This window comes from Natator depressus, chromosome 3 (genome assembly GCF_965152275.1).
Source record: "Natator depressus isolate rNatDep1 chromosome 3, rNatDep2.hap1, whole genome shotgun sequence".
NCBI classification, from domain to species: Eukaryota; Metazoa; Chordata; order Testudines; family Cheloniidae; genus Natator; species Natator depressus.
In genome coordinates, this window is record NC_134236.1 from 65,630,028 (window position 1) to 65,647,573 (window position 17,546).

Consider the following 17,546-nt stretch of genomic DNA (forward strand, 5'->3'; position numbering starts at 1 on the left):
CACCGTACAACGGCACAGATATGCCACTGCAGCCGCGCCGTTATAAGGTGTGCGGTGTACTCCCAGTGACAAAATAAAACCACCCCCAAAGAGGGGCAGCAGATTCATTGCCAGGAAAGCGTCTCCCGGCAACTTAAATGCTGTTCACAGCGACGCTTTTCATCATTAAAACTTTTGTCATTCAGGTGTGTTTTTTTCACACCCGAGTGACAAAAGTTTTAAAGACGAAAGCGTAGTGTAGACATGGCCTGAGAATAATGCAAGAAACAACATGTGGGTTCAACTAACAGACAAGCAGAATACAAAGTAACAATGGAACAGTACTGGTCAGCATGATAGGGATAACAGCGCAGAAGTTGCCTCCATTGTTGACTTTTTGTCAGATGAGAATTTTAAGAAGGGATTGGAAATCAGGGAGGTGGCCTTGCACACATTTATGGGAGACAGCAAGAAGGTGTTCATTGGAAAATGTAAACTACTGGGTGATGCAGACTACCATAGCTGGCACATGGGAGACAGGAGAGCACTGCTCAATATAGGATTACCATATGTCCAGGTTTTCCTGGCTATGACCTCTTTTTTGGTTCTCCATTCAAGCAAATTTTTGAAAGAGGAACAAACATCCTTCATTTTCCCTTGCTCATCCTTTTCCCTTGCCTTCGGAGTGGGCCAGCCAGGGAACGGCAGTTGCTGGCCAGGTGCCCAGCTCTGAAGGCAGCGCTGCAGCCAGCAGCGGCACAGAGGTAAGGGTGGCATGATAGGGTATTGCCACCTTCCTGCCCCCCCAGGCACCGACTCCATGGGCGCTCAGCGGGTGGGGAGGTGCGGGGGGCGGGAAGAGACAGAGTGAGGGCAGGGCAGGCTGGAGGGAGGGGCGGGATCCTTGGGGAAAAGGGGCAGAATGGGGGAGGGAGTGGGGGCGGAGCGCTCCCTGGACAGAAGGAAGTCCGCCCCTCCGTGCCCGGCACGGTCCCCTGTTTGGGAACTTTAAACAAGGAGAGGCCTTGTTCCTGCCGACTCACCCCGTGGGCTGACACCAAGCGGGGAGGTAAAAGGTTTCGGGACAGTTCCCAGTGAGCGAGGGGCGCACAGAGGGGCCAGCGAGCCGACGCGCCCAGCACGGACCAGCCCTGCGCACAGGGCCAGGTGCTCACCCCTGCCACGGGATCCTGCCCAGCCCCCTCTGCCCTCACCCAGGCGCGCCTCGGACGCGGACCCCGCCGCCCAGCCCAGCAAACGGCGTCCCCGGGCCCCCAGGCTGCAGCGAGAGCGCCGGGCGGCGGCAGCAGCACAGACCCGCCTACCTGCCGCAAGCCCCAGCCGCTGCCGACGTGGCTTTCCGCGGCCGGACAGTTCAACCCGCCCGTTCCCGGATTCATGCGCAGCCACACCCCCTGACGCCGCGCGTAGCCAATCAGAGCGCGGCATCCTGCGGGTGGCTGAACTTTGCTTTCCGGAGTGTTCCGTCCGCCCAGCGATATCCCCGCCTGGGGACCTTCTCCCGTCGCGGGGGGCGGAGCTCCGCCAGGAGGTGAGCCAGGATGGGGCGGGGCTAAGCGGGAAGGTGCTCGTGTGGCGGGGGCGGGGCTGTGGGACGGTGTTCGGGCCACGCCAAGGGCGGGGTTTGGCGGCACCTGATGGTCGTAGGGGCCCAGTGAGGGGCGGGGTTTCAGAGTGTGGGCGAGTCCCAGACTGAAGCGGGCGGTGGATGGCCTTGCTCTCTGGAGAAGGGCAGCAGGGTGGGATGGAGCATGGGTTGGGGCCGAGGTCCTGGGCTGAGTGGCCAGTTCCCCCATTTTATTGTGAGCCGTGCAACATTTGGCCTTTTTTCCTAAAGCTCCAGCTCCTGGAGTCAGGGGGTGGGGGGAGAATTTTGACTTTAGTCTTTTCAAAAGAAAAATAAACTTTCTGCTCCTCATGGTTTTGGGTAAAATGTAGAAAACATGACCCTGTGAAGAAAGCCTTAGGGTGGGCAAACTTTTTGGCCCAAGGGCCACATTGGGGTTGCGCAACTGTATGGAGGGCCGGGTAGGGAAGGTTGTGGCTCCCCGAACAGCCTGGCTCCTGCTGCCTATCTACCCCTTCCCACTTCCTGCCCCCCTCAGAACTCTGACCCATCCAACCCCCCTGCTCCTTGACCCCTGATGGCCCCCTCCCAGGACCCCTGCCCCTAACCGCCCCCTGGAACCCCACCTCCTATCAACCCCCCCACACTCCCTGTCCCCTGACTGCCATGACCCCTATCCACACCCCCGCCCCCTGACAGGCCCCCCTGGGACTCCCACGCCCCCTCCCAGGACCCCTGCCCCTAACTGCCCCCCTGTTCCCCGTCCCCTGACCACCATCACCCGAACCTCCGCCCCTAACCGCCCCACCAGAACCTCTGCCCCATCCAACCGCCCCCTGCTCCCTGTCCCCTGACTGCCTCTGGGGACCCCCTGCCCCTTTATCCACCCTTGCTCCCTGCCCCCGTAGCAGACCGGAGCCAGCCATGCTGCCGCGCTGCCCGACAGGAGCGGCAGGCCAGAGTGCTGTCTGTGCGGCAGCGTAGCTGCAGGGGATGGGGGATACTGGGGAGAGGCCGGGGGCTAGCCTCCCCGGCCAGGAGCTCAGAGGCTGGGCAGGACGTTCCCGCGGGCCATAGTTTGCCCACCCCTGCCTTAATGTAATAGGCAAATGTAAAGACCTCAAAATCCATTGTTTTCAAAATCTCATGATTTTTATACTAGTTTTCTGGACCTTTAGGTTCTCATGAGCAGAGAGCTCTGTGACATTCTTAAATTTAAAAAAAATATATTATATTCTGGGAAATTTCTTATTTCATTTTCTCTGTTCTGATAAATTTTCAGCATGGAGAGAGGTAACTAGTGGTGTTCCCCAAGAGTCAGTCCTAGGACCAATCCTATACAACTTAGTCATAAATTATCTGGAGAAAAGGGTAAACAGTGAGGTGGCAAAGTTTGCAGATGATACTAAACTGCTCAAGATAGTTAAGACCAAAGCAGACTGTGAAGACTGTGAAGAACTTCAAAAAGATCTCTCAAAACTAAGTGATTGGGCAACAAAATAGCAAATGAAATTTAATGTGGATAAATGTAAAGTAATGCACATTGGAAAAAATAACCCCAACTATACATACAATATGATGGGGGCTAATTTAGCTACAACTAATCAAGAGAAAGTTTTTGGAGTCATCATGGATAGTTCTCTGAAGACGTCCACACAGTGTGAAGAGGCAGTCAAAAAAGCAAACAGGATGTTAGGAATCATTAAAAAGGGGATAGAGAATAAGATGGAGAATATCTTATTGCCCTTATATAAATCCATACTGCATACAGATGTGGTCCCCTCATCTCAAAAAAGATATACTGGCATTAGAAAAGGTTCAGAAAAGGGCAACTAAAATGATTAGGGATTTGGAACGGGTCCCATATGAGGGGAGATTAAAGAGGCTGAAAAGTCCTTTCCTGGAAAAGAGGAAACTAAGGGGGGGATATGATGGAGGTATAGAAAATCATGAGCGGTGTGGAGAAAGTGAATAAGGAAAAGTTATTTACTTGTTCCCATAATATAAGAACTAGGGGCCACCAAATGAAAGTAATGGGTAGCAGGTTTAAAACAAATAAAAGGAAGTTCTTTTTCCACACAGTGCACAGTCAACCTGTGGAACTCCTTGCCTGAGGAGGTCGTGAAGGTTAGGGCTATAACAGGGTTTAAAAGAGAACTGGATAAATTAATGGTGGTTAAGTCCATTAATGGCTATTAGCCGGGATGGGTAAGGAATGGTGTCCCTAGCCTGTGTTTGTCAGAGGGTGGAGATGGCTGGCAGGAGAGAGATCACTAGATCATTACCTGTTAGGTTCACTCCCTCTGGGGCACCTGGCATTGGCCACTGTTGGGAGACAGGATACTGGGCTGGTTGGACCTTTGGTCTGACCCAGTATGGCCATTCTTATGTTCTATTTCCTTTCCTCCTTCTGGATGCATTGGGTCCTCCATCTGGAGGAGTGGGAGGTCCTGGGGGGAGATCAGGTCCTGCCCCCGGATGGGTGAGAGGTCCTGGAGGGTTGCGGGGTGGGGGGGGAGGGTGTGTGTTCTGTCCCCAGATAGTCAGGAGGCCCTGGGAATGGGTGGGTCAGATTCTGTCCTTTGGGTGGGGGGATCGAAGGTGGGTGGTGTCGGCCCTGGGCAGGCGGTTGCAGAGTACCTCAACCTGCAGTGGTGTCTCCTGTCCTGCAGGGCTGGTCCCACTTCCCCACTCCGGGCATTGCAATCTGGTATATGGGATCACAGTGCCTCTCACTCAAGTTTGGCCTAGCCGCCCCCATCATCGGGGAAGCTGGACCAAACCTAAATGGTGCTGTGTCTCTGTGTGGCTGGTCATAACACCCAGACCGAGAAGCTGGACCCAGCCCCTTGGATAGAAGCCACTGCTGCTGGGTGAGTTTTTTATTTTATGTCATTTTAACAGATGTTTTTCATGTTATGGTGTGTCATTTTGCATTTATGAAAAACACAGGGTTCTACTCATGAGTTTTGGACACTTTGGGTTGGCAATACTGTTGGCAGCTCCTTCTACCAAGTGTCTCCCGCTGCATTTCTGTCCTCCAAGGTAGGCAGTAACTGACCAGTGTTGAAACTGACTTAGCTGACAAGATGGAGATGATCCAAGCCAGGGGTGGGCAAACTACGGCCTGCTGGCCACATCTGGCCCATCAGACCATTTAATCCGGCCCTCAGCTCCCCTCGGGGAGTGGGGTCGGGGGTTTGCCCCGCTCCGCACAGCTCCCAGGAAGCAACCGTCATGACCCGCCTCCGGCTCCTAGTTCTCGGAAGCGTGGCCAGGGGGGAGCTGCAGGGGTGATGCCTGCAGACGAGGCAGCGTGAAGAGCCACCTGGCTGCGCCTCGGAGCCGGAGGGGGGGACATTCTTCCAGGAGCTGCTCGCGGTAAGCCCCCAGAGCCTGCACCCCTGAGCCTCCCCCCGCCCGTGCCCCAATCCCCTGCCACAGCCCTGATCCCCCTCCCACCCTCCAAACCCCTCGATCCCAGCTCAGAGCCCCCTCTTGTACCCCAAGCCTCTCATCCCCAGCCCAACTCCCGCATCCTGAACTCCTCATTTCTGGCCCCTCCAGAGAGCCCGTACCCCCTCCTGCACTCCTACCCCCAATTTCATGAGCATTCATGGACCCCCATACAATTTCCTTACCCCAATGTGGCCCTCAGGCCCAAAAGTTTGCCCACCCCGGTCCAAGCCCTCTGTTCCCCATTGCTGCACATATACAGCATTGAGAGGAAGGTGGATGATCCTCTTCATCACATTTCAGACTTTGTAAAACTAGGCAAATATCTAGATGAGTTGATGTACCCTTGGAAGACCTCTGTGTACCCCAGGGGTAGGTGTACCCCTGGTTGAGAATCACTGATCTAGTCTGAGCTCTTAAAGTAGCCAAAACTTTTCCAAATGTAACCATACTCAGTGAATCCTTCCATGGGTGTTCAGCTAGAAAAGGTTGTGGGTCCAGAGCAGTGAACTGGGTGGCAGTGTGGGTCAGTGCTCTGCCTCCCTTTGAAGCTGACTTTGTGGAAACTTGTGCAAAAATCACTCTCTATGCGGCTGCTTCCACATCCGCAAAATGGGTCATACATTTGCAGAGCTTTGCAGCACTGATTACAATTATGTAGTTTGCCCCATTAAGTTCAACAACTATGGTGCATGCCCTGTTTATGTTTTTTCAAAGGGTTAAACTCATCATAATGCAAAACTCTGGGGGCAAATAAAGGGCTATTTCCATGCCAAGTTTTCCTTTGCAATGCTCCCCGTTCAGGACCAGCTCTAGGCACCAGCAAAGCAAGCATGTGCTTGGGGCGGCCCAATTCCAAGGGAGGCATTCTGGCCATCCGTTTTTTTTTGGCTTGGGCAGTTGCGCTCTAGGAGCTTGGGGTGCAAAAAAACCTTGTGCCGGCCCTGCCCCTGTTGTAACCGTTGTTTTCCTTGTAGTGTTCACAAGGTTACATGTATTAATGGACACATTGTCTTTCCTTGCTCCACACACTCGACCAACGAACAGGAGCCCTTCAGAGGGGGGACTGCAGGTTTCGTGCTGTAAGGTCTTCAGCCACAGGAAGAAGTCGGGCGAGGGCCACCCCCATGGCGCTCCGTGCCTCCGCTCCCACCTGCCCCCGAGCTAAGCTGTTCCCTGGCCCACAGGCTGCCCAGCCCCAGCCGCCTCTCGCACGGGGCTGCGCGCGGCCAGAGGATGGGTGTGTGCCGTGCTCACGTAACCCACAGCCCCGCCCCCATCGCGGTCTGTGGAGAGTCTCCCCCAGCGCCCCCGCCCCCGCGTGGGGTGAGGGGTTTGGCGGCGTGACCATTTCTTGCTGAGCCTGGCCCCCGGTGGGGAACGGGGCAGAGACCCCACCCGCCCCTTCCGCGTCACTAGCAAAGGCTGTGGCACGTCCCCTGGCGTCAGCAGAGCGGAAAGAACCGTGCTGAGCTGGCTTCGGCCGCCGTCTCAGTCAGCCCCGCCAGCATGGACGGGGCAAGGGCGCGCGGCTGTGAGAAGAGCGGCTCACGGGAGCCCGCCACCGGCCGTTGGTAACAAAGCGGCCGCGTGCACCCAGCGGGCGCGGCCCGGAGAGGTAGGCTGACTGACCCGGGCTCAACCAGGGGAGGGGGCGCGCTGGGCAGTCTCTGCTCACGTTCATTTGCCCGCGCGTGGCGAGGCCTGGCTCTCGAGCCGCACTGCGCTGGGTTCAGCTCCAGAGGGCAGAGCGGCTGGAGTCGCCTGAGCGGCTCGGAGCGAAGGGCCGCAGTGCACATCCCACGAGCGTCAGGCGGGCCCACAGCCCTCTCCGTGACACGCGGCCCTGGGCAGGGTTGCGGCCAGACCCCGCCCCGGCCCCAGTTGTGGGGCTGAGCCCCACCCACACAGCTTGTTTTATCTACATTGACTCTGCGGTGTCTTTCCCAGAGACAGACGGCGCTGTAGCATCCCCCGGCTCTGTACCGCGCTAAGGCTCGTGAAGCATTTTGGTAATACTGGCTAAGTCCATGCTGTTGTGTGCCTCTAAACATTGAGGCAGGTCTGGTCTGAGGCGATTTTACAAATCCATTGTGGAGTAATGGATAGTGTCAGAGAGATTACACTCCTGCTGCACATGTTTAGAACTTTTTTTAGGTTTACATTAGGAAAACTTTCACATGTGCTTAATTTTACACATGTAAGAAGTACCATTGAACTCAATGGGACTGCTCAAATGCACAAGTTAAGCATATGCATAAAGTTAAACACGTATAATTTTTTGCAGGATTATACCCTTAATTTTTTAGAAAAGGGGGTGGGTTTTTTTAGTGGGGTAAGTTCTGGAGCATCAGTTAAGCTCCAGAGCTAAGGACGAGTTGTGTTTTGCACAAAAGCAGGGATTCAGTTTGTGTGTGGAAAAGTTACAGAATCTCCTTCCCAAATTTACAACAGAATTTATTTTGGGTACAGAATGAATATTCTGAGTATTTACAAGTAAATTCAATAACTAATTTGAGTTAAATTAGTTTAAAAATGGTACAGTAAGCTAGTGGCATCATAGAGGAAACATATGAGAGGGAAGACCCTCTTTAAAAACCCTTCTTTAAAAATCAGTTTAATCAGAGACCAAAACCTTTAATATGCCTTAATCATAATAAAACGGTTATTGCATTGTGTACCTAGGGGACAAAATTACAGTTCCTTTCCATATTATAACATATTTGAGTTTAACTGTAATCTTAATGCTGAACTTCTTGGGTTTGTAATGCTTGTTTTTGGGATAATTACTATTGTCCCAGTGCCTAAGTTAATGTCCTTGAGGCCACTCACTTAGGTCTCAGGCTTCCAGCTGTCAGCTTTCTGGAGGCAGAATCCTGTGATTCTCCTGACTAAGGCCTTTGGTCGCAAACCCCTATATTTCACTCTGATCACCTCAGCGGGTGTGAATTCAGTTCAGCAGCGTCAGTTCTGTTCTCTGAGCGGGAATGACAGGGTTAAACAGAGCAACCTTCATAGAGCAAAGTACTATTTATTCAGAACAAAAGCATATCAAAGAACAATAAACAGCTTATATGCATGCCTGGCTTATCAGGTGATTCCCCACCTTCCCAATGGAGACCCTGGTGGGTCTAAAATAGTTCAGCTCCTTCCTCATGCCTGTTAGTTTTCGGAAGGTATCTGAGGATATGTGTACATTGCAATTAAAGAGCCTCGGACACAGCTGTGGCTGGCCTGGATCAGCTGATTCCAGTTCACAAGGCTCAGGCTGCTGGGCTATAAAATGCAGTGTAAATGTTCGGGCTTGTGCTGGAGCCAAGGCTCTGAAATCCTGAAAAGGGGGTGGGTCTCAGAGCCTGGTCTCCAGCCCGACCATCTATACTGCATTTTTAGCCCTGCAGCTGGATCCCTGGGAACCCAAGTCAATTGATCTGGGCTCTAAGACTTAGTGCTGCGGATTTTTTTTTTATTGCAGTGTAGCTGTACCTTGAGTCTGAGTTATTTTTGTACATTTTCAAATTCTGTGTCTGCTAAGCCTATGTACCAGGTCAGACCAGTATGTTTGCTTTTCCTCAGGGGATGAAACTGCAAAAGACTAGTTACCCCCATTGTTTCAGTATTACATATTTGCATTAATTAATGCCCATTATCTTTAGTTCCTGCAGGAAGCATTCTTTATCATACCCATTTAGCCAGGATACAATTGCTAACAAGCCCATAAATACACATATACTATTATACTGACTTTATAATTGTTATATCTGTATTCTATAGCACTTGTCACTCTCAGTGTAATAGGCTTTGAATATGCTGTGATTCCAAAGCAGCTATCACAACAACATTCCTGTAATGTTTTATCCTTTAACTACTCTGCACTTTCAACCTTAACTCCATTTTAATGTAGGTTTTTTTCCTCTTGGAAATTAAACAGCTTTATGGCTGACTTTGTTTTTTTTTCATAATTATTCTTTTTTTGTTATAAGACAAAACCCAAAAAGATTATATTGACTGATAGAAGATTATTGCTACAGTTTCAGAAACATTATTGCTAATAAGATCTCTTCCATTTTCAGGTGTCTGGGTTTACAGCTGTAACATGGCTATCACGATGAAAGAATGTCTTGAACTTCAGCTATTGGAAATGGAAATGCTCTTTTCAATGTTTCCTAATAAAGGAGAAATAAGCCTTCAGGACAAAAATGCTCTTACTTATGTGCAGATGTATTTGAAAAATATAAAAGAAGGACTGCCACCGCGGATTGAATATTCAATTTCTGTTGATATTGATGAACCAAAGGTGAGAACGTCCATTTACATTTTGTTTTTAACTATGCAGTTTTCTTAGTTTTGCACTGCAGTCATCAAAAAAAGATGTTCCATGCCGTGTTTTTACCAAATATTTATAGTCTCCATAAAAAATGCACAGAGTTCATGTTTTGTAGTGAATAATAAGTTTTGTTTGAAGGAGAAAAGGATTCAATTATCCTTTGGGCCCTCTGCTGCACTCTGCTGGTTGGCATGGAGTGCAGCAAACATGTACCTACAGTAGAACGGCAGCATTTCGAACACCTTGGGAAATGAAGGTTATTCGTAACTCTGAAATGTTCATAACTGAACAAAACATTATGGTTGTTCTTTCAAAAATTTACACCTGAACCTTGACTTAATACAGCTTGAAACTTTACTATGCAGAAGAAAAATGCTGCTTTTCCTTTATTTTTTTAGTAGTTTACGTTTAACATAGTACTGTATTTGCCCTCCCCCGTCCCTTTACAAACACCAGTTCATAACTCTGGTGTTTCTAACTCTGAAGTTCTACTGTAAGTCCTCCCAGCTCTAATTTTCAATCTGCAACTTGCACCCCCTTTGGGCAGGCGGAAGGTGGTGGATACATGGGGGGCCAGTGGCCTGATGGCCACTTAAGCCCGCTGCATCATCAGTGGTGAGGGAAACAGGGCAAGGAGATCTTTGTAAAGCTTTTAAAAAATTTTCTCCCTTTATACGTTTTTGTACGTAAGGAGATGATATGACCTTTGGCATGCAGGTTCTAGCTCATCCCTTTTACTGATGAACCTAATAATTGTAGGGATAGGCTAGGTTAAGGGCGTTCTATTAAATATATTTTGTTATCGCCAGACTTGGATTTTTTTAAAACACTGTGGGCCCAAGATGAGACTATATCATGCCACAGTTCTTAAGCATAATCAGTGGGAGTTCTGCTTAAAAACTGATGGTATATTTGGGCTTTGAAAGGTTCTGAGTACTCGCAACTCCCACAAATATAAATGGGAAATAGAAGTGCTTATCATTTTTCAGTATAAGGTCCAAAACGTTTCATTGTTGTTTCAAATGATAAAAGAAAAATAACAAGAATATCTAGTTTGTGAGTCATAGACGTCTAATCATATATACATTGGAGATCCAGATTATGTAGTGTTTGCAAAGTTAATGCCATATCACGCTCTGATTAGAAGAAAGTTTATGAATTATGTTAGAAGCAGGTGATTAACTGCAGGATAGCAGGAATCATCCACAGATTTAAGTTGTGAATGTTTGGGTCATTTAGCCCATACCCTCAGGAGAGCTCTTCTGTTTTGGTATTACAGTAGAAATACTCTGATAACAAATGGGAATAATAGCTAATTTTTATACTAGGACATCCATATATTAAAAATATTGCAATGTTTGAATATTCTTGTTTCAGAATATTGTCCACCCTTGCTCTGTCAAGTTCTTAAGATAGAATTATTTACACTTGTTTACTTGTGTAGTATTCTGCACAATGGAAATATCCCTTGAACGAAGTATTCCAGTAATTGGTTGGCCTACAATTGCCTCATCTATATTACTCTGAATAGCAGTTGCCACTCCTTCACCACAGATGGCTTTTTTTGTTTATGAAGAACTGAGAGGTTTCAGTCACCTTTCATTTTCTTTTTGTGTGGTCAAATTGAGTGACAATAGCATCCACTACGGGATGCTTGTTGCACTATGTTACATAACCACTCTTCCCTCAGGTGTTTTGTCTCCATATGCAAGTTGTAAAACTGAGAAAGTTCTTTCTCATTCTCACAAGTAGAGTGTGAGTGGATGAGAATGTGAGTGGGTGCAGAGAGAGAGAGCATCTGATGGTGCGGAAAGTTGTCAGACACCTGGAGCTTGCCATTCCTCTATTTCAGGTGTTCGTAACCGGCGGCACGCGAGCCGATTTTTACTGGCACGCTGCTGCCAGCCGGGGTTCCAGCCGCCGCCCCCGCTCAGCTTGCTGCCAGCCTGGGTCAACGGAACCCCAGGCCGGCAGCGGGCTGAGCAGGGCCGGTGGCCGGGACCCCGGCTTGCAGGAGCCAGCGGACGGAACCCCAGGCCGGCAGCGGGCTGAGCTGCTCAGCCACCGCCGGTCCGGGGTTCTATCCACTGGTGTAGTGTATTAAATTTCTCCCCGTAGGAACGTGCTATTTGCGGAGCACCAAGGCTGGCAGCCGTAAGTAGTACGCTGTAAGTAGCACATTCCTACGGGGAGAAATTTAATACACTACACTGGGGTAGGGAAGGCTGTGCCGCCCCAAACAGCTGGCCCACTTCCTGCCCCTGACTGCCCCCCTCATAATCCCTGACCCATCCAACCCCCCCTCCCCCGCTCCTTGTCCCCTGACGACCCCCTCTGGGGATCCCCTGCCCCCTGACTGCCCCCATCAGAACCCTCCACCCATCCAAGCCCCCCTGCCTGCTCCCTCCCGGGACCCCACCCCCCATCCAATCCCCCGACCCCTGACAGGCCTCCTGGGACTCCCACGCCTATCCAACCACCCCAGTTCCCCATCCCCTTACCATGCTGCTCAGATCATCAGGACTGGCAGCTGTAAGTAGCACATTCCTATGGGGAGCAATTTAATACACTACACCCGGCCCCGCTCAGCCCGCTGACGGTCTGGAGTTCTCAAAATATGTTCTCTCACCCCTTATCAAAAATTACACTACAATTAGCTTAAAAAGTTGAAAACTTAAAAACTTAACTTTGTTTGCATATTACAGTAGTTGTTAAAAAATGTCTAATGTTAATAAATACATAGGTTTGATGAAACAAAGTAGTTGTACTTATGTGCCTGTGCTTAATTTGTGTTTTCGATGATTTACCTTCTAAAAAAATCTCGCATGTCTCGCACCCCAGAAAGGGCGACTTGCACCCCAGGTTAAGAACCACTGCACTAAACTGATAAGATCTGCATTTTAATTTAATTTTAAATGAAGCTTCTTAAACATTTTAATAACCTTGTTTACTTTACATACAACAATAGTTTCATTACATAATATAGACTTATAGAGAGAGCTCTTCTAAAATCGTTAAAATGTATTACTGGCACGCAAAACCTTAAATTAGAGGGAATAAATGAAGACTCGGCACTCCACTTCTGAAAAGTTGCCGACCCCTGCTCTATTACAAAAACAGAGTAATAGTAGGATTCTTGAAAGTCACTTGCCCCTATGGCTCTTTCTGGAATTGCAGTTTACATTGAAGCAGCTGCCTGCTCTGCCTAGCTATGCTCAGCACAGCCACCTAAGAACATGTGCAGTCGTACTCCAGCTTCTCTTCAGGGATAACCACTTGCCTACTACAGACTTGCAACATTAGTCTATGAAGCAAGAAAGATCAACCACATGATGGGGATGTTGCAGGCATGGACACAGTGAGCTGGGACAAAGTAAAGAGAACAGCCAAAAAGAGATGAAGGGATCCATGACCAAGAAGAAAATATGCTATTTTTTTTAGGTTGTGGCAATTTTATTTGATCATATCTTATTTCCTTGGCAGAGAAAGGCATATCTAAAGGAGGGTGAGTCTACTTTAAACCCTTTGTGGGGGAGAGGAGGAGACCTATGGGCTGCGTATGGAAACATACCAGCAGTCTCCCCATCCCCGAGGATTACTGCTATAAGTAACTTTCTAAACTGTCATTAGCTGATAGGTTTCAGAGTAGCAGCAGTGTTAGTCTGTATTCGCAAAAAGAAAAGGAGGACTTGTGGCACCTTAGAGACTAACCAATTTATTTGAGCATAAGCTTTCGTGAGCTACAGCTCACTTCATCGGATGCATTCAGTGGAAAATACAGTGAGGAGATTTATATACATAGAGAACATGAAACAATGGGTGTTAGCTGAGGCATTCCTGTGTGGAGTGCAGGATATGGTTCCTGAAATTCCTGTTACTGTAATATGCATTTCAGTACTTGTAGATCTAATTTCATGTTTCTCTTTTTCCTCCCCCCTTAATTTTAAGGTAAAAGTAGACTTGCATGTATCCTTGCCTCACAGCTACCCTCATTCAGCACCGGAACTATTTGCAAGATCAGATGCACTAAACAGACAGAATCAACTGCAGCTCAATAAACATCTCACTTCTCACATCAGTTCTTTGGATTCAGGTGAACTGTGTGTATGTGCGGCTGTGCAGTGGGTACGAGACAACAGTGCATCTTATTTCCAAAACAGTGATGTCTCTTCTGAAACGTCTCCAAAAGAAAAGGCAGTAAAAATAATTTTTCATCGAATGTGGATCTATAGCCATCATATATATAGACAGGAACTGAAAAAGAAAATCTTTGATTGCGCAAAGCAATTAAATTTGACTGGTTTCTGCCTAACAGGGAAACCTGGTATTATCTGTGTGGAGGGGCTCAAAGAAAACGCTGAGGAGTTCTGGCATGTTATTAGATATCCTAACTGGAAACACATTTCCTGCAAACATGTTGAGAGTATGGAAACGGAAGGAAATGGGGAGAAGCTTCATCACTTTCATACTTTTGAAGATTTACAATTCCAGGCACATGGTGATTATGGACTGAGGAATGACTATCACATGGATCTTGGCCAATTCTTAGAATTCCTTAAACAGCATCAAAGTGAACATATTTTTCAATTATTATTTGGTGTTGAAGGCAAACAGTCAGACAGTTAACAATCAATTGTATAGATAGTTTTAATTTTGCACATTACAAATGATTTTTTTAAGTTCATTCATGGATATACTATAATTAAAAACTGAGTGAAATTGGTATACTGTGCTTATAGCTATTATAAGAATGGAAACTATGTAAAGTAAAATCATGGTGCAAGGATAAACCCTTTTGCTTTTGTTTTAAATACATCATAAGTAAGACCCTTTGTTTTCAGTTTAAACCAATTTTTACTGAAAAAATCATGGGTTTTCAAAAGTATTAGTTTTTTTTCTGATTTTTGACCTACTTTTGTATCATTCAAATATATAAAAAATAACTTGTTGTATTAGGAAAATACATATATCTCATGCAATGTATTGTATTACAATAATACATTAGTCTGTGTGTATATTCAAAGCTACCTGTTGAAGTAAGGCAATGTATTAGTGTAGAAGATATACACACAATAAACAAACAGGCATGCATGCAAGCTCTGAAGCGCCTGCACATCTGAACGTACTGATGAATCTTATGCTCACCACGTGCACATTTCAAGCTGTTAGCAGATAATGATTGAAAGATTTTACACACTAAAATTGGAAGAAAACTAAAATATGTTTCAGAACACAAGGAAGTATTCAAAAGTTTAAAAAACCCCAAAACAGCAGAAAAGGGTGAAGCTGAGTGTATGCGTTGCAAATGGTGTGGCCCAATTATTAAATGTAAATAGTTATAGGCTAATAGTTCTAAGTCTACAACAGTAAACTGTTTATTCAAATGAAATATTTTATTTGGAGCTTAGAGATATATTGTTAAACTCAGAAGTGGCATTGTGTTTTGAGTGCTGTTTTAGGTGTGCAGCAAACCACATTGAATTCCGTTCATCAAAGCATTAATTTACTGTATACTTTTCCCCATGTCCTTCCATCCTCTGAAATAAATCCTGCTATTACCCCAAAAAAATTAATAGTTTTTTTGCAATGATTTTCATCTGCTTTTGGTAGTTGTAGTAACAAACACAGAAATTCCTGGGAAAAATTAAATAAAATAAAACCCCAAAACGAAGGGCCTTAATCATAAGCTTTTGAGGTTTAAATATTTACTTGTGTAAATGACTGTTAAATCTACATCTGATACCATACAATCAACATTTATCACCTCTTGGTCCATGAGACAGCCTGCAAGGCAGTGGTTGCGAATTGCACAATCTCACACTGTAGTACTCAGAATTATGTAGTCTGTCTGGCGCCTCACCCACATGACACTTGGTAGTTTCTTCAGGTCTAGGCCTGTAGTAACTTTTTTGTATGGGCTTGGGTGGGGAAGAGGCGGGTTGAAGGGGCTGCACACTCCAATTATTTTGCATTAACAACAAAAATAGACTACTCTGCTCCATGCTTTAGTCTGTGCAGCACCCTGGCCTGCTCTGTAAAGCCTGTATTAAAACCATTTTTAAAGTGCATAAGAAATGAGCCAACTAACATTTTATTTCTTACTAAAACAAAATTTTGAAAAAAATACCACCCATTTATTCCTTTATGGCCTAGCCTTTGCTCAAAAACCATGTAATTTTATTGTGTTATCAATTTGTCTATCCTTTCCTTTCCATCTCCTGTCTTGTTACTCCCCAGTTATATTAGCTTTTAGCTGTTCTGGCCAAGGATTGTGAGATTCAAAAACCAGTCGGAGAACACTTCAGTCTCTTTGGTCACTCGATTACAGACCTAAAAGTGGCAATTCTTCAACCAAAAAACTACAAAAACAGACTTCAATGAGAGACTGCTGAATGGGAATTAATCTGCAAACTGGATACAATTAACTTAGGCTTGAATAAAGACTGGGAGTGGATGTATCATTACAAAGTAAAACTATTTCCCCTTGTTTATTTCTCCTCCTGTTCTTGTAAAGTGCTGGAAATGGCCCACCTTGATTATCACTACAAAAGGTTTCTCCTCCCTACCCCACTCTCCTGCTGGTAAAAAGAAAAGGAGGACTTGTAGCACCTTAGAGCCTAACCAATTTATTTGAGCATAAGCTTTCGTGAGCTATAGCTCACTTCATGGGATGTGAAGTGGATCACCTTTCCTGATCACTCTTGTTACAGTGTGTATGGTAACACCCATTGTTTCATGTTCTCTGTGTATATAAAATCTCCCCACTATATTTTCCACTGAATGCATCCGATGAAGTGAGCTGTAGCTCACGAAAGCTTCTGTTCTAATAAATTTGTTCGTCTCTAAGGTGCCACAAGTCCTCCTTTTGTTTTTATGGATACAGACTAACACGGCTGCTACTCTGAAACCTGAGATTTGTATCTGTACTGTGAGATGCCTTGCATTCTTTTGGGTACTGTAAAAAATAATAAATGCATGGGGCTTGGATTTGCCTTTTTTCTTTATCTATTTAATACATACATGGCTACTGTATACTTTATCAGTTCTTCTCTGCATTCTGTAGCCATACCCCTTGGATCTGTCATTCTATCTGTCTCACAAACCAAGGCAGTACCTGGCTATAGTAGATTTGTCAGATGACACACACTGTTGCAGGAAGTGGTGTTAGTGATTCACTAGATGGCAGGTTTCAGAGTAGCAGCCGTGTTAGTCTGTATCTGCAAAAAGAACAGGAGTACTTGTAGCACCTTAGAGACTAACAAATTTATTAGAGCATGAGCTTTCGTGGGCTACAGCTCACTTCATCGGATGCATAGAATGGAACATATAGTAATATTATATATATATAATATATTGTGACGGGGCAAGGCCAGATGGTTATAGAAAAGTAGTGGGAGCTAGATATATTAGCTCCAGGCTAAACAAATCCCTGGTACCAGGATAAAGTGAAATGGCAGCTGCTACAGGTCAATTAAGAACTTTCCAGAAGGCCGGGAGAAGGCTAGGTTGATTGGGACACCTGAAGCCAATCGGGGCTGGCTGAAACTAGTTAAAAGCCTCCCAGTCACTCAGGTGAGTGTGCATGTCAGGAGCTGTGGAAGGAAGTTGCGCTGTTGGAGAAGCTGAGTAGTACACACCATATCAGGCACAAGGAAGGAGGCCCTGAGGTAAGGGTGAAGTGGAGCTTGAGGAAGTGAGGGCTGCTGTGGGGGAAAGTAGCCCAGGGAATTGTACCTGTCATGTTTCTAAAAGGTCAGCTACCATAGCTGATACTATTAGGGTCCCTGGGCTGGAGCCCGGAGTAGAGGGTGGGCCTGGGCTGCCCCCTGCCCCACCTTTGGCCCCTGATTAATCACTGAGACTGGGAGACAACAGAGACTGTGCAAAGAAGGATAACTTCTCCTCACCTCCCTTGCTGGCTTATGATGAAAATCGCTCAGTAGGCTGTGACCCTTGTCTCTAGAGAGAGAAGGGTTACGTGGAGGGTCACAGTGAGCCCCTGAGGCTAGCAAAATCCGCCAGGAAATGCGGGACCCACGGAGGCAAGGACAGAGCTTTGTCACAATATATATATACACAGATAAGTTGGAAGTTACCATACAGACTGTGAGGTCATTACACATATTGAATCTATTTCCTTAAGTATCCTCACACCTTCTTGTCAACTGTCTAAATTGGCCATCTTGATTATCACTA

The 17,546-nt window shown here is 46.7% G+C and overlaps 2 protein-coding genes across 5 annotated transcripts in view; one reads left to right on the forward strand and one right to left on the reverse strand.

Moving 5' to 3' along the window:
• PGM3 (phosphoglucomutase 3) overlaps positions 1 to 1,388 on the reverse strand; it is a 29,340-nt gene extending 27,952 nt beyond the window's left edge. The window contains exon 1 of one of the 3 annotated variants that reach the window (XM_074948040.1): positions 1,305 to 1,382. In XM_074948040.1, coding sequence (XP_074804141.1) covers positions 1,305 to 1,379 — 75 coding nt within the window. In that variant the 5' untranslated portion in view covers positions 1,380 to 1,382. Of the gene's footprint in view, positions 1 to 1,304 lie in introns of all 3 variants that reach the window. The other 2 variants (XM_074948041.1, XM_074948039.1) reach the window with 2 other exon arrangements.
• RWDD2A (RWD domain containing 2A) lies at positions 1,349 to 14,909 on the forward strand. Of its 2 annotated transcripts, none has more exons than XM_074948043.1 (3): positions 1,349 to 1,531; positions 9,097 to 9,320; positions 13,299 to 14,909. In XM_074948043.1, the coding sequence occupies exons 2-3, from the start codon at positions 9,120 to 9,122 to the stop codon at positions 13,974 to 13,976; spliced, it is 879 nt and encodes a 292-aa protein (XP_074804144.1). In that variant the 5' UTR covers positions 1,349 to 1,531; positions 9,097 to 9,119; the 3' UTR covers positions 13,977 to 14,909. The 2 variants fall into 2 exon arrangements, with proteins under 2 accessions (XP_074804144.1, XP_074804145.1); XM_074948044.1 differs by lacking the exon at positions 1,349 to 1,531 and adding an exon at positions 6,971 to 7,035.
• The last annotated feature ends 2,637 nt before the right edge of the window (positions 14,910 to 17,546 follow it).

Coding starts and splice junctions, on each gene's coding strand:
- RWDD2A (XM_074948043.1), top strand. CDS start 9,120: ATGGCTATCACGATGAAAGAATGTCTTGAACTTCAGCTATTGGAAATG. Junction 9,321..13,298: donor TTGATATTGATGAACCAAAG/GTGAGAACGTCC, acceptor CTTAATTTTAAG/GTAAAAGTAGACTTGCATGT.